At 44.8% G+C, this 26,025-nt stretch overlaps 4 protein-coding genes across 4 annotated transcripts; 2 read left to right on the plus strand and 2 right to left on the minus strand.

Annotated features, from left to right (window-relative positions):
• Positions 1-887: 887 nt before the first annotated feature.
• LOC149280399 (proteasome subunit beta type-9-like) lies at positions 888-3,012 on the minus strand. Its single transcript, XM_089500693.1, has 6 exons — positions 2,962-3,012; positions 2,324-2,391; positions 1,838-1,969; positions 1,632-1,761; positions 1,241-1,382; positions 888-1,015 (listed from the first exon to the last, which is right to left on the minus strand). Exons 1-6 carry the CDS (start codon positions 3,010-3,012, stop codon positions 888-890), a joined length of 651 nt encoding a protein of 216 aa, XP_089356819.1.
• Positions 3,013-5,254: 2,242 nt separating this feature from the next.
• LOC149280400 (proteasome subunit beta type-8-like) lies at positions 5,255-7,925 on the plus strand. The gene is made up of 6 exons (XM_089500643.1): positions 5,255-5,380; positions 5,824-5,968; positions 6,512-6,623; positions 7,112-7,241; positions 7,533-7,737; positions 7,834-7,925. The coding sequence occupies exons 1-6, from the start codon at positions 5,255-5,257 to the stop codon at positions 7,923-7,925; spliced, it is 810 nt and encodes a 269-aa protein (XP_089356769.1).
• Positions 7,926-9,218: 1,293 nt separating this feature from the next.
• Positions 9,219-13,469, minus strand: LOC149280401 (antigen peptide transporter 1-like). The gene is made up of 11 exons (XM_089500644.1): positions 12,962-13,469; positions 12,688-12,802; positions 12,279-12,409; positions 11,988-12,193; positions 11,519-11,716; positions 11,268-11,396; positions 10,913-11,101; positions 10,655-10,828; positions 10,253-10,412; positions 10,017-10,153; positions 9,219-9,440 (listed from the first exon to the last, which is right to left on the minus strand). The coding sequence occupies exons 1-11, from the start codon at positions 13,467-13,469 to the stop codon at positions 9,219-9,221; spliced, it is 2,169 nt and encodes a 722-aa protein (XP_089356770.1).
• Positions 13,470-14,013: 544 nt separating this feature from the next.
• On the plus strand, positions 14,014-21,066 carry LOC149280402 (antigen peptide transporter 2-like). The gene is made up of 13 exons (XM_089500645.1): positions 14,014-14,266; positions 14,677-14,814; positions 15,474-15,998; positions 16,150-16,264; positions 16,654-16,784; positions 17,311-17,516; positions 17,632-17,829; positions 18,417-18,545; positions 18,629-18,817; positions 19,423-19,596; positions 19,960-20,119; positions 20,434-20,570; positions 20,869-21,066. The coding sequence occupies exons 1-13, from the start codon at positions 14,014-14,016 to the stop codon at positions 21,064-21,066; spliced, it is 2,553 nt and encodes an 850-aa protein (XP_089356771.1).
• The last annotated feature ends 4,959 nt before the right edge of the window (positions 21,067-26,025 follow it).

Genomic DNA, 26,025 nt, shown 5'->3' on the forward strand with positions numbered 1-26,025 from the left:
AATCAGGTTGTTTCTTTTAGTTCAGAAAGGATGAGAAAAATTCCCACCAAAAGCGGGCGCCAATGTATAGAGAAATGCCCAGTGTAATCTACATCGCGCATGAAGAACCAGATCCTTCCACTATAATCACCCAACAAGAGACTACTGAGCCTTTTTCAGAAAACTAGGAATGCAGCCTTTCAAGTTATTTTTTTTTATAATGAAACTTTTAGTTGTTTTAGCTTCATAGTTTGACTAGACGGTCAGAGGTTTCTTTGTAACAAAGTATTTCTTTACTATCAAGGTGAGTGGAATAGCCTCCCTGCAGCTATAGTAGATGTTGTATGTAAAGACACCCCAAAAAAAATCATATCGGCAAGAATATTTAACAAATTTGGAAAAATACGGGAAAAAAATGGAAATCTAAAAAAATAAACTTATAAATAAATTAAATAAGTTGAATAAATAACATTTACTAAACAGATATGCCTTAAAACAGCATGCCTGTGCCCCCTCTTTCCTGAAAAAGGCTGCTTGTGCCCCCCCTGCCCTGTAACAGCCTGCCTCCCCTCTGCCCCTGAAACAGTCTGCCTGTGCCTACTCTGCCCCTAAAACAGCCTGCCTGTTAATGATCTGCCCCTGAAAAAGCCTGCCTTTGCCCCCTCTGCCCCAAAACAGCCTGGCTGTGCCACTTCTACCCCTCAACACTAATACTTTCATTCACTCACTCATTCACTCGCTCAGTCATGCTAATGAAGTCAATAATATCGACAATAAATTCATAAAATAAAAATGTTTGAATTCACACGGAATGTCTTTTATTTAAATGTACAGCAGAGGTTTACGGTTCCAGTCTTTAATAAATGTCGCGCATACACGAGATGATACTGGGACCCCCTAGAGCAGAGTTACAGATCATAAAAGCGAGGAATATTGTCCCCGGTTAAAAGGGTGTTTTTCGTTCCATCTTCGGTGACTGTCACAAGGTAAATAACACCGCCACTCGAGCCGTCGCGGCTCATGGCCAGGGAGAGAGCTGAAAAGAAATAATAATAATAATAATAATAATGAGAAAATAATAATAATAATTATAAAATAAACCATGGTTAAATAAATGGCCGTGATGTCTTGGTTTATGGCATTGCTTTCCTAGAGCTCTAGAGCATGTCAGTAATTCTCCATCCCACCTAATGAGGGTTAGGGGGTTTGATAAAACTATTATCGCACAGATTATTTGGGGGGATATATCTAATATTCTCACCGTGGATAGCGAATCTTTCGCATTCCTCTTTGGACATCCCAGGCTTGAAGGCCGAGTCCACATAGCCGTATATATAAGTGCTGCCGGAGCCTCCGATGGCGAACGGCTGCCGCGTTATCATACCTCCCAGCGTCCCGTAGACCTGCCCAAGAGTCACATCATAGACAGCAAATGAAATAATGTGACAAAATATATCATAAAACACGCAGACCCCCAAAGAGTGTAACGTGTTTCTTTACCTTTAACAAAGTTTTAAAATAAATATTCCAATATTCTATTCTGCTCCGTGCCCCCCATTAATGACACGCACACTCACTTTCATTCCGTTTCCCCGATGGTCTGACCGTTTCTTCTCATTCCTTCACTCTGTTTCCTGAGAGAGTGCACTTACCTGCCCCCTGTTCTTTCTATCCCACCCAGCGACAATGAGGTGGGCTACCATCTCCTCCTTATACTTGTAGCTGATTCCTTTCACCAGAGTCGCAGCCGCCAAGACTAACGGAGGTCCCCCCATTTCTATACTGCAGACGAGAAAACGAGTCAGAAATGTTACCCCCCACAAGGACAAGCGGGGTGTCACCTGCACAGAGGTCTCACCTGTGCACATCCATGTGATAGCTGACCAGGTCCGTCACCGCCTGCGCATCTGCTGCAGATCCAGAAAGAGCACAGTATATATTCTGGTGGACAGGAGCTACTTTGTTAAATACTCGATTTACCACGGCTTCCCTGGGGAGGAAAAAATATGTATAGGAATCACACCGTATACATTCAGACACGCTAACACCCACGTGCAGATACAGGTAGAACATACAAATGGCAGGACCACCAGTGATGTTGACCTTCGAGGTCGCGGGGACCACGTATTTTTGATAAACAGATATAGTAGCAGGGAGATATATATATATTAGCAGGGCCCCCCACAATGTGGCGGCTGCTGGGCCACAGAAGTGCGAGGAGCCCCTAATCTCACTCTGTGTATAAATACATTATTTATAAACCCATGCTAATCCCCCAGAAACGCACCCAATCCAGACATGGGCAGGAGGGCCGGCAGGGGCCGGAACGGGAACCCAGACTTACCCGGCAGACACACGCGAGTCAGAACCTACAACAACCCCTCCGTCGAACTCCACCGCAATGATGGTGGTCTGGGGGAGAGAGAGATACTTTGTTACAAACGTCTTAGCATTCTACAGACCAACAAAGGGTACAGGAGGTCCGGGGGGCCAAAGGCAGCCATCAGGGGCCATCTACACAATGCTGAGTGTAACACTAACCATGGGGGACGCTATATAGTGAAATGGCCCCTGGCATCGACCCCCCCCAGGAATGACTGGACCCAGGGCAGCTCCCTCTTTTGCCCTGCGTTAAAGGTGGTCCTGATCAGAGTCACACTTATCAAGCCCCCCCTCCCCGGTGAAAAAAATGCTACTTATTTTTTTTACATTTCTTTAAATATTTTTAAAGTTTGCAGGTTTTGCTCTGGTCCATGCGCAGCCTGCGGCTCAGTCCTCTATACAGTGCTCTGCTGGCATTAAAGGGTTAAACGTCTCTTTGAGGCATTTCCTTGGATTTTTTAACGGTTCTCTCCCAGCCTCCTCTTTTCTCTCTCGTGTTCTTCTCTTCCCGTCTCTGTCCGCATGACATGTTACCTCTCCCTCTCTGCCATCCCCCCCCGGCCCCCAGGTAACCCTCAGGGCATGAAATGATCGTCTTACCCCTGTGAACACCTCATAGGAGGCATTATACGGACTCCCCGAGCCGGGCATTACTCGTCCTTCTTCAGCAGAAGTAAAAGTGAAACAAACTGTGAAGCTGCAGCTTGGCGTCTCTGTGTTTGTAACAGACAGACAGACAGACAGACAGACAAGCTGATTCAGGATTTCTGAAGGGGGGACTCTGGGTTTGCATCCAATGTGCCTGCGCGTTATCAGGACTGGTCAGACAGCGCGGGGTCTGTATGTAATGTAGGGGGATGTGACTGCGTTATCAGGACTGGTCAGACAGCGCGGGTCTGTATGTAATGTAGGGGATGTGCCTGCGCGTTATCAGGACTGGTCAGACAGCGCGGGTCTGTATGTAATGTAGGGGATGTGCCTGCGCGTTATCAGGACTGGTCAGACAGTGGCGGGTCTGTATGTAATGTAGGGGATGTGCCTGCGCGTTATCAGGACTGGTCAGACAGTGCGGGGTCTGTATGTAATGTAGGGGATGTGCCTGCGCGTTATCAGGACTGGTCAGACAGCATGGGGTCTGTATGCAATGTAGGGGATGTGCCTGCGCGTTATCAGGACTGGTCAGACAGCGCGGGGTCTGTATGTAATGTAGGGGATGTGCCTGCGCGTTATCAGGACTGGTCAGACAGCGCGGGGTCTGTTTGTAATGTAGGGGATGTGCCTGCGCGTTATCAGGACTGGTCAGACAGCGCGGGGTCTGTTTGTAATGTAGGGGATGTGCCTGCGCGTTATCAGGACTGGCTCAGGTAGTTCTAATTCAAGCAGCCTGTGGTTACTCTCAATTATTCACTTTTCTAAACTGTTCACAGATCATCTGCCTGGCAACTGATGATGTGTATTATTGTCTAACCATTCATTGGCCGTTGCCACGTAGCTTTTCAGCATTCACATTCTATTGGCAGAATACTTTCGGGCTTTCTAAGCAGAACACCCGCCTCTGATAAATATGCATTTAACCCCCAAACACCCATTTTCCTGTTAATATTACATCTTTGTTCACGAGCTGCATTAATATTTTAAAAGCATAATATTGCAATTATCAACAAATCAACAAAAAAAACCCAGTTAAAGCGTAACATTTATAAGTCTTTCAAATCGCCAAGTTCGCTAAATTAACCCGGGTCCGGCCCTGGACAGAAATGCATAGATCAAAGCTGATGTGATGCAATATAAATCTCTCGTAGGTAATGTAATTCCTAGAAAGCTGTCTGTTTCTTCACCGAAGGTGATTATTTATAGAAACTATAAAGATAATTAGCAAGGACAGGTTTATGTAACCGTCTGTGAGGCACAAAGCTGCCGGCGGCCCCGTAACCAGGATATTCGCCAGGACAACTTCGCTAAGAAATAAGCCTGGCTGGAGGGACTGGTTTGGGAAATTTAAGGCTCTTATCATTATGTGCATGCGCGACGGTGCTTCTCTGTTACCGCTGCTGTGGGTATAGAGGTGCGCGGCAGACGCCATGAGGCCCAAAGCCACCGGGGATATTCATATTCTGCCCTGATGTAAGAATATCTGAGCATTGTACAGCGCTGCAGAATATGATGGCGCTATATAACACAATAAGTAATAAGAATTCAGCTGAAATCTCTGCTTGAACACAGGTGACAAGGACCATTATTGGAACCTCTTGGTTTGCACCATTAGCGAGTCACTACAGTAGGATCTTTGTGACTGGCTATTAAAGGGTTAATTTTTATGGAGTCCTCAGTGAGAATGCTCCCAGCTATGGCGGGTACTCAATACACAATAATCTTTGTCCTTTCCTATCTATCTATATATAGCTATCTCTGTATCTATCTATCTATCTATCTATCTCTGTATCTATCTATCTATCTATCTATCTATCTATCTATCTATCTATCTATCTATCTATCTATCTATCTATCTATCCATCCATCCATCCATCCATCCATCCATCCATCCATCCATCTATCTATCTATCTATCTATCTATCTATCTATCTATCTATCTATCTATGTATATAACTGTTCTAGAACCGCACACCATCCTGTGTTCCGGATATCCCTTTATCTTTGCTCGGTTCTGGGGAGAGGAACGGCCATCGAGGCTCTCGACTTCGTGTCACTTTCAGTTTCTGTTATAGACAGATAGACGGGAGAAACAACACAGAAGAGACACCCAGGGGTAGGCAGAGGGTGCGAGAGAGAGAGACAGCCCTGGAGAAAAGTACGGCTCAGTCCCACCCCGAGAGGTCCCAACAGAGCGAGTCACAGAACCAGACGCAAGAACCGGATCGTTGAGGTTTCTGAGATGGCCCTTCTGCAAGTGTGTGGCTCTTCATCCGACTGGCGGCTACCCCTGTATGGAGGCAAAATCTCCCCCGCCATCTCATTCCTGCCACAGAAGACCGAGCTGGCAGTGCCCCCTGGGTGGCAGGTAGGAACATGCATTTATTAGAATGTACATAGAGATGGATAGATATTCTTCTTTATGCTTCTTCATATAACTGTAACTAATTTATGTAAATGTAGCCAAAGAGGATTTAGAGGACGTCAAATGGAAACTTTTTATTTAGTTTATTTTTTAAATGTATTTTTTATTGTTTATTTGTCATATTATTATTATTATATTTATTATTATTATTATTATATTTATTATTATTATTATTATTATTAACTGAGATAAGCTAAGTCTGTCCTATTACTTCAAAGTTTTTAGACACCCAGGATTTTTACTTTAACGTATAATTAATAAATAAACCCCCGGCTTAAAATGCTGACATAGAATATTTTGGACCCCTTGGTATTATTATTTTTTCCTCCCCTATCCCGGCCATTGACTTCTCTACCTGTAATAACTATATTTATCCCGCTCTGCAGCCCGCAGAGTTCCTGCGTCGAATGGAGCAGGGGGTGGATGGCGTGAAAATCGAGCCGTGGCACGGAACCACGACCCTGGCCTTTAAATTCCAGCATGGAGTCATCGTAGCCGTGGATTCAAGAGCTTCGGCTGGGAGTTATATCGGTAAATGTGGGGAGCGAACGGGAATAACGAGTATCCGGGCCATTTTATTACACCGGCTACCGCTTACCTGATTGCAGTCAGGGCAAGGCAGGCAGCTGTCTGGGGCAACTGGAGTCAGCAGTAACCCCAGAAAACGCTACTTGCAGGTATTACCATCCCAACCTAGTACCGGATGCTGCGCTGATTTTATCACATTAATAGGGAGCTGTTAAAAGACCCCTTTCCTTGCCGAAATTATATTACATGACATAATACATTAACACCATATAAAACACTGGCCCACTGGGGGCTACCAACAGAAACCGGGCTACCGGGGAGTCTATGACCCTATTTATGCTCCATTTTATATGTTTATCATACTTGTATTTATTAGTACATGGGGGGGTCCTACATTATCGGCCATTCCTTTGAGAACTGGGGGGGTCATTGCCTGTTTCCACCATAAGCGGCTTCCCGCGATGGGTGCTCTGTATTGGTCGTCATTACCGCGGGAAAATTTGGGCCAATTCTTTAGTAATTGGATCTTCTGGATTTCCGAAACAGCGACACTAAAGGTTAATAAAGTGATTGAGATTAACCCTTACCTGCTGGGGACCATGTCCGGAAGTGCCGCGGACTGCCAGTACTGGGAGAGACTGCTGGCTAAAGAGTGCAGGTGAGGGAGTAGTATTTATTGTTTTTTATTGTTTTATATAGTGCCATCATATTCCGTAGCGCTGTACAATGGAGTACCTGCATGCCAGTTCTTTATAGCATCTGGAACCCCAGATAAAGTAGCCAGAGAAAGGGCCACCTAAAAAGTGACCGTTTGGACTGATTTTATGTCGTAGAACCTCGGCCTCCGAACTGCATGGAGATCTTTAGTAAATAGGACATGTCACAGAAGCCTCTGGGCCCTGGGCTCCTGGAGGGGCCTGGGGGCCGCCTTCTTCCTATAGACTTTGGGCCCTGGCCTTGGAAAGGGTTCTGTATTTCGGGAGTTGGGTACAAGGTAATACCAAGGGGTACCAAGACCACAATTTCTGAATAGTACCCATAAGATGGATCCGGAATAATGATATTTCCCTATATCCCGATGTATGCCTCTAGAAATCTGTACCCCCTCCGTGTCACCGGCGTGTGGAATGAATTCCTGTTTTCTAGGTTATACCAGCTGAGGAATAATTCCCGCATCTCGGTGTCGGCGGCATCCAAGCTCCTGTGTAACATGATGCTGCAGTACAGAGGAGCCGGGCTGTCCATGGGCAGCATGATCTGCGGATGGGATAAGAAGGTAGGAAGCCCCACCATTCCCCACCATTCCAACCTCTCTGCATGCTGGCTTCAGGTTCTATTACACAACTAAGCAGTGCATGACATCGCTAGAAGTTAGGAGCCTGATGATGTCATCACTAGAAGGGCCACAGCTGGGATTTAGACCCCTGGTCGTTTTGCACAGAATCGCCGTTCTTAGCGCGACCCCAATGCGTCTACAGGTTCAGTCCCGAAGGGGAGCAGGTAAAGAATGTATGAAAACTTTCTGCATCTCAAAATGTACGCCTCTCCTGGCTGATGTTTCCAACAGGGTCCCGGTCTGTATTATGTGGATGAAAATGGTACCAGATTGTGTGGGGACATCTTTTCCACCGGATCAGGGAATTCTTACGCCTATGGAGTAATTGATAGCGGCTATCGGTATGACCTGAGTCCGGCAGAGGCGTATGATCTGGGCCGCAGGGCAGTCACCTATGCCACTCACCGTGATGCCTACTCGGGGGGAGTTGTGAACAGTAAGTACTACTCTGAAACGGGACCTGGGACTGGTTAAGCTCAGAGACCGAATGGTTCCATGTTTCTATTGTGATAAATCTTTGCTTTCTCCTTAGTGTACCACATGAAGGCGGACGGCTGGGTGAAGGTTGGACAGTATGATGTCAGCGATTTGCTACAGGGATACACTGAGCAGAAGACCGAGTGACCAGAAAGTCAGAGGGAGGTCCTACAGAGGTCTCCGAACCACCAACCTTTACTTCTCTGGGACCCCCAAACAGAATATTGAAACCTCGTTACGCTGTAACACGAATCAAAGAACGAGTCAAAGAACGAATAAAACTTAAGTTTTACGATAAAAGCCTCCTTTCTGTTAATTCTGTGTTTCTGAAAACCTTTCTGGTTTTGTTTTCTTTAGTCCTAAGACAGCCAGCACCCGGTGGCATTTAGGGAACCAAATGGTCAACAAGCCAGTCCCATGCGCTGTGCTTCTCAGAGCGAGCTTCACAAAGGCCGGTATGGGCTACGTGACCCCCGCCTTGGCCATCAGTGGGGTATTTAGAGCTTCGCTCCTCAACGTCTTACCCAGGGCAGTACCTCCAGGTGCCCCTACCTATAAATCTTGCGCTGAATGTTTTATCATTATTACAGTTATTATTATTTATTGTTTTATACAGCAATTTATATTTAATGTCGCCATATCACACTGCATTCTACTAACCGCAGTGATATTGAGTTTCATATTGACAGAAAAGTTCATTTTAAATTTAAACATATGTATACGGTTTATTATTTATTTATTTAATTACATTACATCATTGCACTTTACAATAAATAAGTGCATAATTATATCAGTGGCTTCTGCAACAAGCATGTAAATGTAGAATGTTAAAGATAAGCTCAAGGGAAGACTCAGTGGTTCGACCAGGTCTATGAATTGTTCTTATTCTGACCTCGGCAAGGAAAATTGGTCTACCAGTGGAACCTAATGCAACAAAAAAAAGGCACACATCAAAAAAGTAACATTTATTGCGTTACATACATTATGAAAACATTAGCAAATATAAAAGCAAATAGAAGCTATGGTTTACTATGCAAAGTAACCCCCAATATGAATTGTACCCCATAGTATTATAGAAGCCAGACAGCAGCCTTAACCTTAGCAACCATTAATGTGGCGATTAGTAAAGACGCATATATTATATATATATATATAGGAAATGTGGTCACATCCATCACGGTGCATTGAAATTCTACATATTACCCGGTCAGGGACACTCATGGTATTTAGAATGGCTCCAGGGTGACACTAGAGGGTGTGACATCACACACTGTGCACACTAGCGGGATGCTTGCATCACATCCTGTTTTCTCGAATGTCACAGAGAAGCCCAATTAAACACAAAGGGGTTCCTACGGCCCATCACTGGCACACAATGCATTCTTAAGCCAGGTCTGCTTGGCTCAAGATCAGGACTTACAAACAGTAATAAATGAAAGGCTAATCTTCTTCTCCGTTCCCTCGTTGGTAACTCGTGTTCTGATTGTTCCAGAGTTTACAATAGCTGCCCTTCTGAGCAATCAGCTGTTCATGTGTCCCCTCTTCTACGATCCGACCCCCTTCTAGCACCAGGATGCGGTCTGCCCTCTGCACGCTGTGCATGCGGTGGGAGATGAGCAGGACACTCCTTTGCCGGGCATCGTCGTATATCGCACTCTGCACCTGAGGGGAGAGGGCAGGTTTTAGACACTCTGGTTTAACGACCCAACTTCACTGAATGAAAGTATTGAAGAAGTATTGAGCATGAAGAAGAACTTCACTCTGAGCTCAGATACTGTAATTATTTACAATGTATCTGTATTGAGGGAGTAAGCATGTGGGTCACTGCGAGGAGGAAAGGTGGAGCTGTTGTAGGGAGGAATTTGGTGTAGAAGAAGTGTGTGTACGTGTTATAAAATATTGTCAATGTAATGGAATGTGTGGCTGTGTGATGGAATGTTGTGTGTGTCTGTGTAAAGGAACACTGTGTGACCATATGATGCAGTACTGGGCATTTCTGTTACAAGGAACACTGTAAAAACTGGCCCTGACTCGCCTGTAGACTCTCATTTTATTGAATAGACCCAACAGTGTGTGACTGTATAATGGAACGCGTGATGGAATATTATGTGTGATTGTGTGATGGAATATTGTGATGGAATATTGTGTGTGATTGTGTGATGGAATATTGTGTGTGATGGCATGCATGATGGAATATTGTACGTAACTGTGAGTGTTTGGTTCCTTTACTGCACTCACTTTCTTCTCACTCTCTACATCCAGAGAACTGGTGGCATCATCCAGGATGAGGACCTTTGGGTCCCTTAGAAGGGCTCTTGCTAATGCTACCCTCTGTTTCTGCCCCCCGGAGAGCAGCCCACCTTTCTGTCCAGCATCTTTGGGGAAGAAGAATGAAATTTATACAGACCACACTTGTTATTATGTGTCTTCCCGATAATAATACATTGCATATAATTCTTGCCCAGAGCCTGTACCTGTCTGATAGCCATTATCCAGCTTGGTAATGAAGTCATGCGCGTAGGCCACCTTGGCTGCTTCCTGGACTGAGCTTAGCGGGACATCTTCCATCCCATAGGAAATATTGTCCTCCAGAGAACGGGAAGAGAGGGTCGGCTCCTGGCTCACCACCGATACCTGTAGTAGAAGATGGAACAATAGTCATATTATGAAGCGCACACCGGCAACAGTATTCACACACAAGTCATGTGCAGGTCTATTGCTCTTGGTCAACAGCTTGATGTCGGAGATCAGGGGCCATATTTTCCTCTGCCAACGTCTTCTTCTCGTTTACTATACGGATGCTGCCAGCTTCCATCTGATACCCGGAGTATTATTACTAATAATTTATTATACACAATATATGTGTGAGCCATTACCTTGCTGCGGTAGAAATGGTTGTCATATTCTGCCAATGGTTTCCCGTCCATTAGTATCTTCCCGTTCTGGGGTTCATAAAATCGTAGCAGCAGCTGCACTACCGTAGACTTTCCGGCATCGCAGGGACCCACCAGCGCAGTCACTTGACCAGGAAACAGTTTGAAGGACAGTCCCTAAAGACACAGAGAGAAAATGAGGAAACTGACACTGTTTGAGAAGGAGATTTACACTACGAGTGGCCATGTGTCTATCAGCACCTGCAGGGCTGGGGTATCTGGGCTTTTAGGGTACGAGAACGTCACATTCTGGAACTCAATGTGTCCTTTCAGATTGCTGGGGACATAAGATCCTGATATCGGCATCTGTGGGGTGCGGTCCATGTATTCAAAAACCTTCTCTGAGGACCCTGCAGCTTTCTTGACCTCAGGGTATGTTTTGAGCACTTCCTGGGCATAAAAAGGAGTGAAAAGCATGACAACAGGACATGAAGATACTGCCGTTCTACACCTGCACCCAATGGATAATCTGCCAGATCGTAACATCACAACGTAAAACAACACATCTGCCAATCTCTATTATACAGAGGAATCATTCCATGTCACCATCTCATACCTCAACAGCGGATGTAAAAGTCATTTGGTAGAGGACAAAAGACACCAGTTCCCCTCCGCTGACTTCTCCATCCGTCACTAAACGGCCACCAAAGTACAGAATTAAGACTTTCAGAGCCAGACCCAAACACTGTATGAAGGAGGAAAAAAATAATTAAATAAGAACCTCAACCCCTGAACATAAATGGTGTTTCCTAATAATATCTAATCTGAACAAAACATCCCAAAATGACAGCTTTCCTTAGTACTCACACTGTTGGCCATATTTTTGCATCCATAGGCAAGGGCCTCCATCTTGTTGAGCTGGTAGGTATCGTGCAGCATACTTTCATAGCGCTGACACTCGCCCTCCTCATTCGCAAAACTCCGCACCGTCTTCATGTTGGAGAAAGTCTGCAGAGCCACCTGGTTGGCTTTTGAAGAAGATTCCTGGATTTTCGCTCCTAGTTTCTGTGGGGAAGGAATAGGACCAGGCCTGTCAAATATGGAATATCTGATCAGAAGGCAAATAGATCCTGGTAGAAAGAAGGTGGACCAGGGAGCGGAAAAAGGAGATGAGGAGCCCATTCTAGAGGCTCGGGATTCCGGAATAAATTGCTGGGGAGATAGCAGGCTAGGCGGATCTGGTGAGGCTTTTTGTTGATTGTAAAATAATAATATGCATACGGATATACGCATACATAGGGTGATCATTAAATGTGTGGAGTGACAATTGTCTCACCTGTAAAAATGTCCCCGATAATTGTGGCGCAATCATGATGATGCACAGGCACAGCACAGAAAAGACTGTCAGCTTTGGAGACAAGTAAAACATGTAGATAGTGGGGAAGGCCGCCCTCATGAAGTACCAAATAAACAGGCTTAACCCTTCACTCAGAGCTTCACTCATGACAGTGATATCGGTGGTAACGCGAGATATGATGTCACCTGCGAGGACATTCAAAGAGTTAAAGTTCTGCTAGGTTTGTCTAAAAGGAAAGCAATATATTATTTCATGTCCATTAGGATCTACCTGTGGGGACAGAATCAAAGAACCCAATTTCCTGCCTCAGGACGGAGCGTAGAAGCTGCCCCTGGGTATGGATGTGGATCAAGCTCATGGTATTGTTGTAGATATAATCACATATGAATTCAGAAACTGCACTGCACGGGAAAAACACATTAAAAATACATTAACTTACACACTAAGATATCTGTGATAATAGCCTAGAACTCTAGAACATGAGCTAGAGGCTAAACAATGCAGGCTGGTAACACATCTTCCTACATACGCTGATTGTACATCATCCTACAGATCCCAATACTCAATAAAGGTTATTCACAACAGGAAGATCCATAGAAAGTTCCTTAAAGTTCCAAAAGAGTTTCAGAAGGTTCCTCCAAGCTATGAAATGACCCTGACTTCTGCTGGTGGCTCTTACCTGCAGATAGTGATCATACTCATAGCTATGATGGCATTTTTGAACATCGAGGGGTCCTTCTTATTTAGGATCCAGTCTGTCATACGTCCAGTGTAGGAAGGCAGAGACATCTCCCCTGAAATATGGAGGAGATAGACTTTAAAACAAGACCGTATAGAGGGTAATAGACAATACAGCACACAATACATGGTGTCCTACTCTGGATGGAAGCCTTAGGTGTTTGTGAGATGCAACAAGGGACACAGTGTGATGGAATCGCAACGTTGTTACTTACCCCACGATCCAATTATCAGGAATATTAACACAAATAGAAACCTATGTTTGCAAGGCCACAAGAGTTTCAACAAGCGAGTCACGGAACCAGACGACACGGCATCAGGACCGTCTCCTTCCTCCTCAGCATTAGGCCACAGGTGGTGCAACAAGATGGCCGAGGCCAGGGTGCTAAGGTAACAGAACAGTAAGATGTCCCAGTGTCTCCAGCTGTAAAGGATTTCCGAGCTGATGCGTGGGGACACAAACTGGGACACGGCGGCGCATGTCGGGATAAGGAAACTTAGGACAATGTGTGGCACTGGAATTGGGTCTCCCTGAAGCCACCAGGGGAGCTTGGACCAGCAGCCGAACACGTGCTTTCCAAGGGTCAATACGAATAGTCTTAAAAGGCCTACTACCCAGACCCAGTGTGCCGGGGCCATTATTTGGGGTTCGTTAAACCCCAGAAAGTACACGGTGGTGACATCCAGGGCCACAAGGGATCCCAGAGTCCAAAGGAAATTCATGATGAGCGAGCCTACAAATCAAGACAGAAATTATCATTAAACAAGAAAGATTATTATGAGACAGGCAATAAAGAAAAAAACATCGTTTTGAAATATATTTTAATTAAAAAAATTGCAACTAAAGTTTTGCACAGTATTTCTATGAAGAGGCACCTTACACATAAACCTTATGGTAAAGAGCAGGTTGTGCTGTTTTTTTTCTGTTTTATTATAATATTATTTATAAAGTTATTTGTTACACATTACACATTAAACTTTGCAAAGGTAATTAAATAATCATTAGAAAGGAGATTAATCATTTAAGGAGACACGGTGAGAGCCTTTAGATTGTAAGCTCTACCGACCAGAGCCCTTCACACCTTCTGTATTATAATAATAATAATAATAATTATAATAATTAGAGTAATCTGACAGGGTGAGAGCTTAACCCGTAATGACAAAGCCCGTACATGTACGGGCTCCAAATGCATTGTTTTCAATGGGTTTAGGGACCGCCCATTGTCCTTAAGGGGTTAAATTCAGAGGTTGCCCCAGAGCTGATGTGATGGGGCAGAAGACCCAGCGCATGGTACCCCTGATGCCCCAGGGGAAGTATTGGGCAGATTGTACAGCAAGAGCTCGTTTAGGAAATGGTAATGAAGTTGAAAGGGTATCAGGAAGTGCACCAATTAGTCGTTCTTACCCCGATGCAGTTGCCCCTGTGCCTGTCCGCCTGTCCCCGGTAGTCTGTCTGTTCGCAGCCCACGGAAACCCCCGATCTATAAACGGATCAGAAGTGAAAGTGAAAGCGGGAGCCGGTATATTCCGCCCACATCTCAGATCAGACAGCCATCCTTCTACCCCAGCTATAAATATACCCCCTCCTAGTGCAGATTATTCCCCTTTCCCCATCCACCATCATACACCACCTGATCCCGAGCGCTGTCAGTGAGTACCTGTCTGTACCGAGCAGTTTACCTCCCTCCGCACCCCCTGATACCCTCCTCTGTATCTCCGCACCCCCTGATACCCTTCTCTGTATCTCCGCACCCCTACTGTCATTCTCTGTATCTCCGCACCCCCTGATACCCTTCTCTGTATCTCCGCACCCCCTACTGTCATTCTCTGTATCACCGCACCCCCTGATACCCTTCTCTGTATCTCCGCACCCCTAATACCATTCTCTGTATCCCCGCACCCCCTAATACCCTTCTCTGTGTCTCTGCAGCCTCTACTATCCTCCTCTGTATCTCCGCACCCCCTACTGCCCTTCTCTGCATCTCCGCACCCTCTGATACTATCCTCTGTATCTCCGCACCCCCTGATACCCTTCTCTGCATCTCCGCACCCTCTGATACTATCCTCTGTATCTCCGCACCCCTGATACCCTTCTCTGTATCTCCGCACCCCCTGATACTCTTCTCTGTGTCTCCGCAGCCCCTACTGCCCTTATCTGTATCTCCGCACCCCTGATACCCTTCTCTGTATCTCCGCACCCCCTAATATCCTTCTCTGTATCTCCGCACCCTAACACCCTTCTCAGTATATCTGCCCCGATCTGCTGCCCCTCTCCCTGTATCTCTGCCCTCATCTGTTAACCCCTTCACCCCATATTTTGCACACTTACCTGCCCCTCTCACTCCTTGTCGTTATCTTCAAGCTTTATTACTTATTCTGTAAAATGCTGTATTATTTGTTATTTGGTGAGAATGATGTATTATCTGGTAACTGCCTTCATTCTGCTCACGCACCCATTCTGTCCCCACTCATTCACCCCATTATTTACCGCCCCCTGGCCTTCTATCCCAGTAACTTTTGTCATTCTTGTTTCTATATGAAAATGTAAACTCTCTATGTGTCCACTGGGGGCAGCAGAACCCTCAGAATGTAACAGACATTTATTAGTGTAATATGTAAAAAGTGGCCAAATGCGGTAATACACATATTATTATTATTAGGAAAAATGATAATAATAATACACCAAATAGCTTATTTCATTTAGAAATCTCTGTTGTGTTTTTACAGGTTTTTCACCCACAGTCACCTACACCATGGGCTCTTTGTGGCTCTACCTCACCTTCCTCCTCCTGGACTCTTCTACCACTTACATGTCCTCCATGATTGTATATACTTACTACCCCTATGCTCTCCCAGTGGCCATGTGGACAATATCCCTTATAAAATTCACCATGCTTGGCTCGGTGTCACGCCTTATAGAGGGCCAAGCTTGGACCTCATCGTCTTTTCTCTACCCCCTTACCCTCTGCCTCTCCCCACCACTGTACCAGACATTGAGAATGTATGTCACCTCTCACCCCATGGAGTTATACTGCGGGCTCTACCATTCCCTGCTCTCCCATCTCATCCTGCTCCTCGCCTGTCTGCTCTGGGATCTCGTGTCGCCTCACGTTCTTCCAAAAGAATCTTCAGAAGAAGACAAGAGCAGGCAACAGACGAGCAGGAAGAACTTCAAAAGACTCCTGAGATACTCCAAGCCGGACTGGTGTCCATTAAGCGGGGCTTTCATCTTCCTGGTACTAGCTCTGCTCAGTGAGTTTCCATAAAGATTGGATTTTTTGGGGAATATTCATAAAATAATTTAAAGTTTTGTGAGATGGAAACAGCATTATCTATAATGTAGAGTCATATTAGTTATTGCATAAAGACTGATACAAATTAACAAATTTTCATGCCCCACCAGGCGAGATGAGTATCCCGTACTACATGGGCCGGATAATCGACATCTTGTCCTCAAATTACAAGGAATCAGAATTTTCGGTGGCCATAGTCTATGTGTCCATTTTTTCTATAGCAAGGTAAGGGCAAAATGTTCATAGGTGGGCTTTGTACGCTTAAAGAAGACGTTAAGGACATATGTGGGCGGTCCTGCTGATGTTGTGGGCGGTCCTGCTGATCTTGGGGGCAGTCCTGCTGCTGTCAGTGGGTGTTATTGCTGCTGTCAGTGGGTGTTCCCATTGACATTGTGGGAAACACCCACATTTAAAGGGGAAATGGGCGGGGAGTGGGGCGTGTCTGGACCCCGCTCCTGCGACCCAGAGGATTCAGCACGGCTCCTCCTGGAATTCCCAGGTGTGCAAATGACCCAAAGATGAAATGAAAAATGTGTCGGAATTGTTGTTTTCTCCTCGTGCTCCGCGTGTTGGGTAACATCAGGAAGCCATGTTAACGGTCCCACTCTCCTCAGCTCTCTTTCGGCGGGATGCCGCGGAGGCCTCTTCATGTTCTCCATGGCTCGACTGACCCAGCGCTTGCGAAGATTCCTCTTCCGTTCCTTTATGAAACAAGAAATCTCATTCTTTGAAACTACAAAGACAGGTGACAGCGGCGCGATCGCAAATAAAGTGTATGAAAAGTGCGGGTTCAGCCCAGAAATCCACATTTTACCACGTGATTCACACAGAAAGCCCGTCGTGTTTTAGAACTTTATCTTGTAAGGGATTCAAACCCCCCCATCAGTCCTTGATCTGGTCCCATAGTGAGGAAAGCTTTATCCCTATCCCATGCCTGTTTACATTTCCTCACTGTATTAGCCTCCACCACTGCTGGGAGGCTGCTCCATTTATCTACCACCCTCTCAGTAAAGTCTCTCAGCCTCTAATCTCAATTACTTTACCTCTACGCCTCTGACTCTACGCCTCTAGTTTTAGATACTGACCCCCTGTTCTCCTCCTTTGAACCCCCCCCTGAACTTTGTGAATATACATTAAAATATTAAAAGGTCTAAACATAAAGATTAAAGAGGTAATTGTGTCTGGAGGGACGAGCGAATATGCTATTATTATTATATTATGCTATTATTATATATTATATAGCTAATACTATTTCCTTATTTTGTCCGCAGGAGAACTCACATCCCGCCTGTCCCAAGACACGGCCCTTGTGAGCCGCGCAATTGCTGGCAACGTGAACATTGCATTCCGCATGCTGGTGAAATGCATCGGGGTTTACGCATTTATGTTCTCTCTGTCCTGGCAGCTTACGCTCTTAACCTTTATCAGCTCCCCGATTACTTGGCTCATACAGAAGTTTTACAATCACTATCATCAGGTAAGGTTACGGTGGGTATTTCTACTGTAGGTGCATTTGAGGAAGAGACCGTTGAGGTCTTAAAAGTTTAGGGGATGCTATGGTGTGTGACGGTGCGCACTGTATCATCTTACAGCCTCTGGTGCAGAAGGTCCAAGACTCCATCGCGAGGTCCGGCGATATCGCCAAAGAGATTCTAGAATCGGTGAAAGCGGTTCATAGTTTTGCTGCGATGGAGGACGAGGCCAAGCGATACGAGGAGTCTCTGCAGGAAACGTACAGACTGCAGTACCTCAGGGACCTGGTCAGAGCGCTTTACGTCCTGGCAATTAAGGTGAATACAGCTCGGCGGGGTGAGTCTTTGGGGGGGCAACTATTGCCTTACCATGCCAGGGGCAAAATGTACTTCTGGGGTTGTTGGTTAACTCGTCTGGAAAGTTTTAGGCAGGTGTGAAAAAGTGCCAGAAATTTTAAAAATAGACATGTAAATAGTTTAATTTCATTAACAAAATATGGATTTGATTTACATTTTTAACATTTATATATTTTTGGACATATTCTTACTTTATAGCATTTTTCACACCTGCACAGTACTGTATATGGGAACTCCACCCCCCCCCGAGCTCTCCCTCAAAAAAGGTGGGGCCTACTGTGCATAGGGTGGGGTTAGCCCCAAAAGGGGCAGGGGAGGGTGTAAGTAGTAGACAATGTGGGTGTGGCCAAATGCAGCTTCCCACCCCAGAGATTCAGTAATCAGCTTGATCTCCTGTGTCCGGTTTGTAATTGCCCCTTTCATGGGTAAATAGTCTGATAAACATGGACAATCGTCTGTTTCTAATGTTCGTCGCTGTGATTCATTTCTGGTGCAAATTCCATGTATTGAAATAGTTAAAAAAATGTAATCTTTTTTTTCATTCTCAGCTCACCAACTTCTGTTCCCAAATTATAATGTTATTATACGGACAAACTTTAATCCAGAATGGGTATATAACCCCTGGGAAGATGGTATCGTTTATTCTGTACCAGATGGATTCTGGAAACTATATAATGGTAAGACTGGCTGCTGAACTGGACCTTGTGCGGAATGTGACGGATTGTTGGGTTGTGTGATAATCGAGTCCTCTCTCTCCTAGGGGCTTGTGCATATGCTGAGTGAGATCACTCATTCCGCCGGAGCTGCTCAGAAGGTCTTCCAGTATCTGGATCGGGAACCCTTGGTGTCCACCTCCGGTACTTACCGCCCGGACCAGCTTCATGGTTGTTTTGAGTTCAGAAATGTCACATTTTCATACCCATCCCGCCAGGACAGCCCTGCACTTCAGGTAATCATCAGAATTATGTTTGTAGATCTTTTATTGATCATTTATTGATCAATCTTTTCACAGCCCTGGACTGCCCATCTGGCACACTGGCTGTCATCTCTCCATGCGCCCGTGATCTGCTGCACACCGGGGGCTGAAGTGTGCGGCCACTGGCTGGGTGTAAAGCACCAGGGCTCCCTTGTAATTAATGTCTGAAATTTAAGAATCTACTAGACAAACGCCCTGACTTCTTATTATACTGCCTATTGGAAACAATAGAATGGCTCAGTCTTAACCACCGAGCTGAATTTCCTGACTAATGAAAGACTGTAGAGTAATATAATTCATTAGAATCGCCATAAAGCATCAGCTCAGTGTGGTGTTTTAGCAGGAACAATGGCGGTCTGCAGATAAAGTGAGTTTATTGGAACAAAATTAGATAAAACCAGGTTTTTGCCCCCCCCAACATTACTGTATACAGCGTTTATTACTATGTACACTGCTGGAGGTTATTACTCTATACAGCGCTGGGGGGTTATTACTGTATACAGCGCTGGAGGATTATACGCCGTGTTCTGGCAGCAGCCCTTCTCATTGACAGACTTTCTCTTCTCTCCCACACACAGAACGTGTCCTTTAAACTCAGCCCTGGAAGAGTCACGGCCCTAGTGGGCCGCTCTGGAAGCGGTAAAACCACCTGCGTGTCCCTGTTGCAGCGATTCTATGACCCGAACAGTGGGAAGATTCTGCTGGACGGGAAACCGCTAGATCAGTATGAGCACCGCTACCTGCACTCCAAGGTAAGACAGAGTGATGAGCTGCTGGGGTGGCAATGCTCATCGGGTCCTGCTGGATCAGCATTTCCAAGGTGGAGTATATGAAGTACAGAATGTGCCCTGGTTTCTGAAAAGTATAATACCCTTTCCCCATAAAATTATAATAATAAAAATATTTTAAAAGAGGATGTTTCCCCATTTTTCTGTGATATCCTTTTTTTGACATTCTGACCCATTTTATGTAACTGCACGTCTACGAAACGTTATTACGAGATATTAAAGCCTAATCTGCCTAAACTTTTCCAGGTAACGTTTCATCTTTGTTAGAATTAGGTTAATATAAGGCTAATTATATTAATGGCGTAATTCTCATTCCGTGCCCTGTAGGTGGCGCTGGTGGCTCAGGAGCCCGTCTTGTTTTCTGGATCAGTTAAAGATAATATTGGCTATGGACTCCAGAATGTCCCAGAGGAGCATCTTAAGGAAGCGGCAAGGAACGCCAACGCAGCGTCCTTCATCATGGGCATGGAGAAAGGCTACGATACGGGTGAGGAAAGGGGGTTTTATTATTACACATCCAGAAGGGGCATGGGGGACAGGATGATGGCTCGAGAGCATTCCGGAGGCGATACAGAAGGGAATTGCTCCAGAAAGGCAGTAAGGATGGAAAGACTCAAACCTTAATCAGTCGTTGGTCTCGTCATCCATGATTCAGGAGCCGTATGTCTATCCCATGCATGTTTAAATTCCCTTGCTGTATTACCCTATACCACTTCTGCTGGGAAGCTGCTCCACTTACCTACCACCCCCTCTCAGTACATCTATGATTACGTTTGTTGGCGGACCTGTTATATCTTCCAGAAATTGGTGGGAACGGAGGACAGCTGGGGGCTGGACAGAAGCAGCGCATTGCAATCGCTCGGGCCCTCGCACGGAAGCCGAAGCTCCTGATCCTGGATGAGGCGTCTAGCAGCCTGGATGCAGGGACTGAATATGAGGTATTGGGCAGTGTTCCTGTCGCATGGCTGCTTCCATCACACACGTGGACAGTGCCTTATAGCTCTCCTCCATACTCGTATCCGTCAGTCTCCCTCCTCTCTTTCCTTTGACCTGTTGAGGATTGAATAAGAATGTTTCGATATCCACATTCTTCCTAATTACGTATTTTAACTATTTGTATTATCAGACAGATACTTTTGATTAAAGTTCTATGTTTGTTATATCATATTCAATATTCTGCGTGTATCAGTAGCTTTCTCCAGGTCTTTTGATATTCCGTCTCCATGTCTCCCTTAGATCCAGCGCTCTCTACAGAGTATTGAGGGGCTCAGCGTGTTGATTATCGCTCACCGGCTGCGTACCGTGCGGGAGGTCGATCAGATACTAGTTCTGGATGAAGGACGTCTGGCAGAGTGTGGAACCCACGAGGAGCTTATGCAGAGACAGGGTGTATATTACGACCTGCAAGGACACATCCTACAAAATGGGGAGTGAGGAGCTTAGGCTGGAGAGGAGTGTGGAACTAGGGCATAGGACCACAAAAGTTTGGATAGAGGGGAAATACTGCACTCTATTGTACATATCATTTAATCCTTCGATATTCTTGGGGTTGAAGAAATCTTGAAAGTCTCATCGTGGGTTGAACTATACATTATACAGGGCCAGCTCAGCCCTTCTTATAGGAGCAACTGCATAATCCACAACATTTCAAGTGTCCAAATCGGGAAATCCGTCTCGGTGAAGTGTGAGACTGTTTCATGAAAAGTGAGACACTTGGGAGGTATGCAACCGGGTAGGGTATGGCTTTGTTTGTTTTCTATAAACTATAAAATAAATGCTATTTCTTGGAAATCCAAAGAAAGCTTATATAGCTTTGCATACCCTCGCCCGTAACTCACAAAAGACACAGGCACTCCTAAACAAGTAACAGATGAACGAGCCGGCAAAAAAAGCCAAAATCTACAGGAATTACCCCTGAAAATGACCTCCCTTATCAGAAAGCACCTAATACAATGCAAGTGATGAGATGATATACTGCTGGGGGTGACCCAGGGCCCAAAGTCAGTAATGAGGAGGCTGGCTCTCAGGCGTCTCCAGGGGCCCCCGTGATGGAGGGTTCAGTCACATAGGTGTTTTGAGAAGAAATCATCTAAAAAAAATAATGACCTTGACTTATAATCGAGGTCGTCTTTTATTCAACCCCCAGATCGTCTGATATAGCTTTTCCGAGTGCTGCCGAATCAGCACTTCCACCGCCTACTATGGCCCCCTGGACACGTTAAATGCCGCTTGCGTGCGTTCGAAGACCCGCCAGACTCTAAGCTGCCGTCCAACATGTGGGTCACAGGATGTCCGCAGCGGTCACGTCGCCCCCGCCGCTAAGTGTACGCGGCATAATGCGGTGTGATCTCCCATAGTCATGCATATCAGTGAGTCCGTGCTCCTCTCCTCAAGTTGCTCCTATAGGGCACACATCTTTGTGGACTACATATCCCATGATCCCCGGCTGCCTTAAGCTTAACAGAGTTTCAGGTCTTATTGTTCCACGAGATATTCTGCTCATCTCATCTCTGAGCCGCTGACTGAGGTGAGTATACAAGGAATACACATGGAATATGGATCAAATTACCCCCCCAAGTCCTACCCCCCCACACACTACTATATATACATAATTGCACTTCTGACAGCTGCGTTAATTTTTTGTGGTGCTGCTTTTGCAAATACATCGGGGATTCTGCAGACTTCCCCTTCCCTTGTTTCAGTGGCAAGAAAAGTGTCAAACCATGGAAAAGGAGGGCAGTTGCAGCAACAGGGCTGCATCTTCTAGGTCAGCGTTTTTTTCGTTTTGAAGAACGCATATTAAAGCGCTCACAGAAGGTTGGGGTTACACACATAGCACTTTAATATGCACTAAGAGACGTTAAACCGTCCCTTTCATTTTCTGCGCAATTTAAAGATATGGCCACATGGTGGCGCCACAGACCATTTAATGTCCAATCATACGCGGTGGAAAGTAACCAATCGCTGCGGGTCTATAGCTTGACTGACAGAGAATAAGGAGGGCGCGTTGATCGGATTTGTGGCAGTGCATGTAGTGAAGTAATGGAGGCTGGCGGAGACAGCTCCTGTCCTGTGAGGGAGGACGGGGGAGGACATACTCACCACTGACATGTAAGCCTGGGCTCGCTAAAGTTTTGGACTCTCTCTATTCATTGCATTTTTCTCTGACCCCCTAGCAAATGCGTTTTTCCCCCCCAAGCCTTGTGCGACTTTTTGAGTAAATACATGCCACTTGGTTACTTTTAGTTTCCCGCCGAATTTGGAACCTGTTGTTTAGAAACAATTCTTTTTTTACATGGTGTGTTTGCAGCCACAAAGTTTTCTGTGTCCATTAGATGGCGCTTGTGAGCATAATTGTCAATGTATTTTATTCCCATAATGCATTGTTACAAATCACTTACATAAAGGATTGAATGGTCTTGTCATCAGAAGTCATAAAGTTATCTTTCAGAATCATAAGCCATCTGATTAAGAAAATTCAAGATACACACCCCTCTCTTAGTTCACAAGCAGGCAAAAGTGGTATGTAGGTGTATTTGTGTCTAATTATGAGTTTCCAGTCATGTGTTTTTTGATGTAATTGACTGTATGTCTGATGATTTGTCTTTCTTATTTATTTTTATTTAGTTCTACGGTGTTGATGTAACTGTCTTAGTTGGAACCTGATATGTGCATTAAACATCTGTGAGATAAGAACCTCAGCCTTCTCATTGTGACTAAGGGCGGCATAGTAGAACACTTCACTGCATCAGTGAAGGCCTTGAGATGGTAAAGCTGCATGCAGAAGACAGCCATCAAGAGATGCCACATGTTTTCTAAGGGAAGTATAACATTGGGAGTGATCACAGTTAAATGACTGAAGCAGCCAGTGAGCAAGTAAAGGCTAAACAAGGAAGCACCTTTAAGTTAGTGCAATTAGCAGAAGAACTTGTTAACTGCTACTGAAGTTTAATTGTGCTGGAATTTCATATTTATTCTAAGGACAACAGTGGACATTTTTCTTTCACTGGATGGCTTTATAAGACGCTATAAAGACTAAATTGATAAGTAAATGTACATATGGTATGTTTAGAACAGACTAAATGCTTAAAATTTTAGTATTTTTATTTGTGCATATATCATTCAAGTGTGTTGACATTTATTGCTATGTTGCATTGCTACCATTGCTTGCACTAGAACGTCTTTACCTTTGAAAAATTGCAATACATAGTACTGAACAGATTTAGCATGTCAAACGCAAGTGAAGTTAACCCTGCAGATACCACTGCACAAGACATTGTCAATACACAGCAGGCTGATACAGATGAGCAAGCTGAAGTGGCTGCACAAATGCAACAGCCTCAAGTGAGCACAGGTAATACACAGCTCCCAGACATTAGAAGAAGCCAACGTACACGCATACTCACCGAAAGAGGTAAAGCTCTACAAGACATCAAATTAAATTATCTAAAAAAGGATTTTGAACAGAAATATAGAAGATGGAAATATCACATCAATGGGTTGAAAAGAGCCATTAAGAATAGTGATGAAGCAGAATTGATTATTGAAGTTGTGAACATCATTAATGCGACTCAGTCGGAGGTCGACCATATTTATGATGACATAAGAAGTATCTCAAGCCCTGAACCTGAAATCCGGAGAAAAAATGACACGTGCTACGCAATTACCAGCACTGCAAATGAAAAGGCTCAACGCTTTCTCAATAACGATCTGGAAGACATACCCTGGCCTGAGTCAGAGTCAGTTTTTGAAACTACTGTGTCCAGCATGATCTCAACAACCTCCAGTAAGCTAAGATCTGGTTCTAAGATGTCCAGTCAGTCTTCACTGCAGAAGAAACAAGAAGCAGCAGCGGAAGTAGCAGCGACGCAAGAGGTAATTAAAATAATGAATACACAACATCAATATGAGGAGGAAATTAGAAAACTTGAGGCAGAGGATGCAAGGTTAACAGCTGAGAGAGAAGCTCAAGAAAGGGAAATAGAAGCTGAGAGTGCGAGAAAAAGAGCTCTATTTATTTCAGAAAGCAGCAGTATAAAAATTAAGTTGGAAAGGAAGAAGAAAGAAGTGGAACGACTGGAGGAACTAAAAAGGCACAATGCAGCACAAGCAAGGCTACATGTGTATGCTGAAAGTATCAAAAGGGAAGATGAAGAACAGCTTTTGGCTTCTCTTCCTCAGCAAACAAAGGAAGGTTATGTTTCTCAACCAAGCGATCCAAGTTCTCTTCCTCAGCCATTCCTGCTCACCCAAGCAAAGGCTCCTTTGAACCAACCCCTTTATCCACCTCAAAGGGTTAAATTCACCCAAGATCCTATTTCTCAATCAGCTATATTTACTACCTCTCATGATGCTTCTAATGACCTTGTGAAAGCACTTGTTGAAGCAATTACAGCCAATAGGATTCCAATTCCAGAACCTGCTATTTTCTTTGGAGATCCTCTGAAGTATAATGACTGGAAGTTGTCTTTCCAGACATTAATTGACCGCAAGAACTTACCAACCCAAGAAAAGCTTTTCTTTTTACGCAAGTATGTAAGTGGCCCAGCAAAAAGAGCTATTGAAGGACACTTCATGGTTGGAACAGAAACCGCTTATCATGCTGCCTGGGACATACTTGATGACAGATTTGGAAATCCGTTTGTAGTTGGAAAGTCATATCGTGACAAAATACAAGCATGGCATAAGATTGCCACCAAAGACAGCAAAGATCTCCGTGAATTTGTAGATTTCCTGAGCAGTGTTGACTCAGCCATGCCTTATGTTCAAGGTTTACAAGCTTTAAATGACTGCGTTGAAAATCAAAGGATAACAGCAAAACTACCAGAGTGGTTGAGTTCACGTTGGAACAGAGCTGTCACAAAGTTCCAAGATGAACACAAAGCATTCCCCGATTTCAAATACTTTGTTGAATTTCTTAATAAAGAAGCCAGAATTGCATGCAACCCCATCACCTCACTGCAAGCGATAAAGCCAACAGAACAAGAAAGATCTAAGCAAACCGATCAAGATTATTTTAACTCTCAACGCATTCGCAACTCAAGTGCCAAAACATTCACTACAAGTTCCAGGGAGAATACTAGCGTCCTGTGTGCCTTTTGTAAGAGACATGGCCACACTCTTCATAAGTGCCATAAGATTATGGAAAGACCAGTTGAAGAAATAGTGAAGTTTGTAAAGTCAGAGAACTTATGCTTTGGTTGCCTCAAAACCGGTCATAAGTCAAAAAACTGTACCTCCAGAAGTGTGTGTGATAAATGTGAACGGCGTCACCCAACATGCCTACATCAAGATCGGCAGAATAAAGATCAGGAACAACGAGTTAAAACCGATCAAGAGCAGTCAAAAATCAATCAAGGACCTGCAGAAAGAACAGCTGAACTACAGAGGATA

This window comes from Sceloporus occidentalis, unplaced genomic scaffold, assembly GCF_023333645.1.
Source record: "Sceloporus occidentalis isolate IW3139 unplaced genomic scaffold, rSceOcc1.0.p SCAF_157, whole genome shotgun sequence".
NCBI lineage: Eukaryota > Metazoa > Chordata > Lepidosauria > Squamata > Phrynosomatidae > Sceloporus > Sceloporus occidentalis.

Coding starts and splice junctions, on each gene's coding strand:
- LOC149280399 (XM_089500693.1), bottom strand. CDS start 3,012: ATGCCCGGCTCGGGGAGTCCGTATAATGCCTCCTATGAGGTGTTCACA. Junction 1,762..1,837: donor TATCACATGGATGTGCACAG/GTGAGACCTCTG, acceptor TCTCGTCTGCAG/TATAGAAATGGGGGGACCTC. Junction 1,016..1,240: donor CGAAAGATTCGCTATCCACG/GTGAGAATATTA, acceptor ATTTCTTTTCAG/CTCTCTCCCTGGCCATGAGC.
- LOC149280402 (XM_089500645.1), top strand. CDS start 14,014: ATGGGGCAGAAGACCCAGCGCATGGTACCCCTGATGCCCCAGGGGAAG. Junction 17,830..18,416: donor TTTACGTCCTGGCAATTAAG/GTGAATACAGCT, acceptor TTTCATTCTCAG/CTCACCAACTTCTGTTCCCA. Junction 18,546..18,628: donor ATTCTGGAAACTATATAATG/GTAAGACTGGCT, acceptor TCTCTCTCCTAG/GGGCTTGTGCATATGCTGAG.
- LOC149280400 (XM_089500643.1), top strand. CDS start 5,255: ATGGCCCTTCTGCAAGTGTGTGGCTCTTCATCCGACTGGCGGCTACCC. Junction 5,969..6,511: donor TTCGGCTGGGAGTTATATCG/GTAAATGTGGGG, acceptor TTTCCGAAACAG/CGACACTAAAGGTTAATAAA. Junction 7,738..7,833: donor CTCGGGGGGAGTTGTGAACA/GTAAGTACTACT, acceptor CTTTCTCCTTAG/TGTACCACATGAAGGCGGAC.
- LOC149280401 (XM_089500644.1), bottom strand. CDS start 13,469: ATGAATTTCCTTTGGACTCTGGGATCCCTTGTGGCCCTGGATGTCACC. Junction 10,154..10,252: donor GGATAATGGCTATCAGACAG/GTACAGGCTCTG, acceptor TCTTCCCCAAAG/ATGCTGGACAGAAAGGTGGG. Junction 9,441..10,016: donor ATGTAGAGAGTGAGAAGAAA/GTGAGTGCAGTA, acceptor CTCTCCCCTCAG/GTGCAGAGTGCGATATACGA.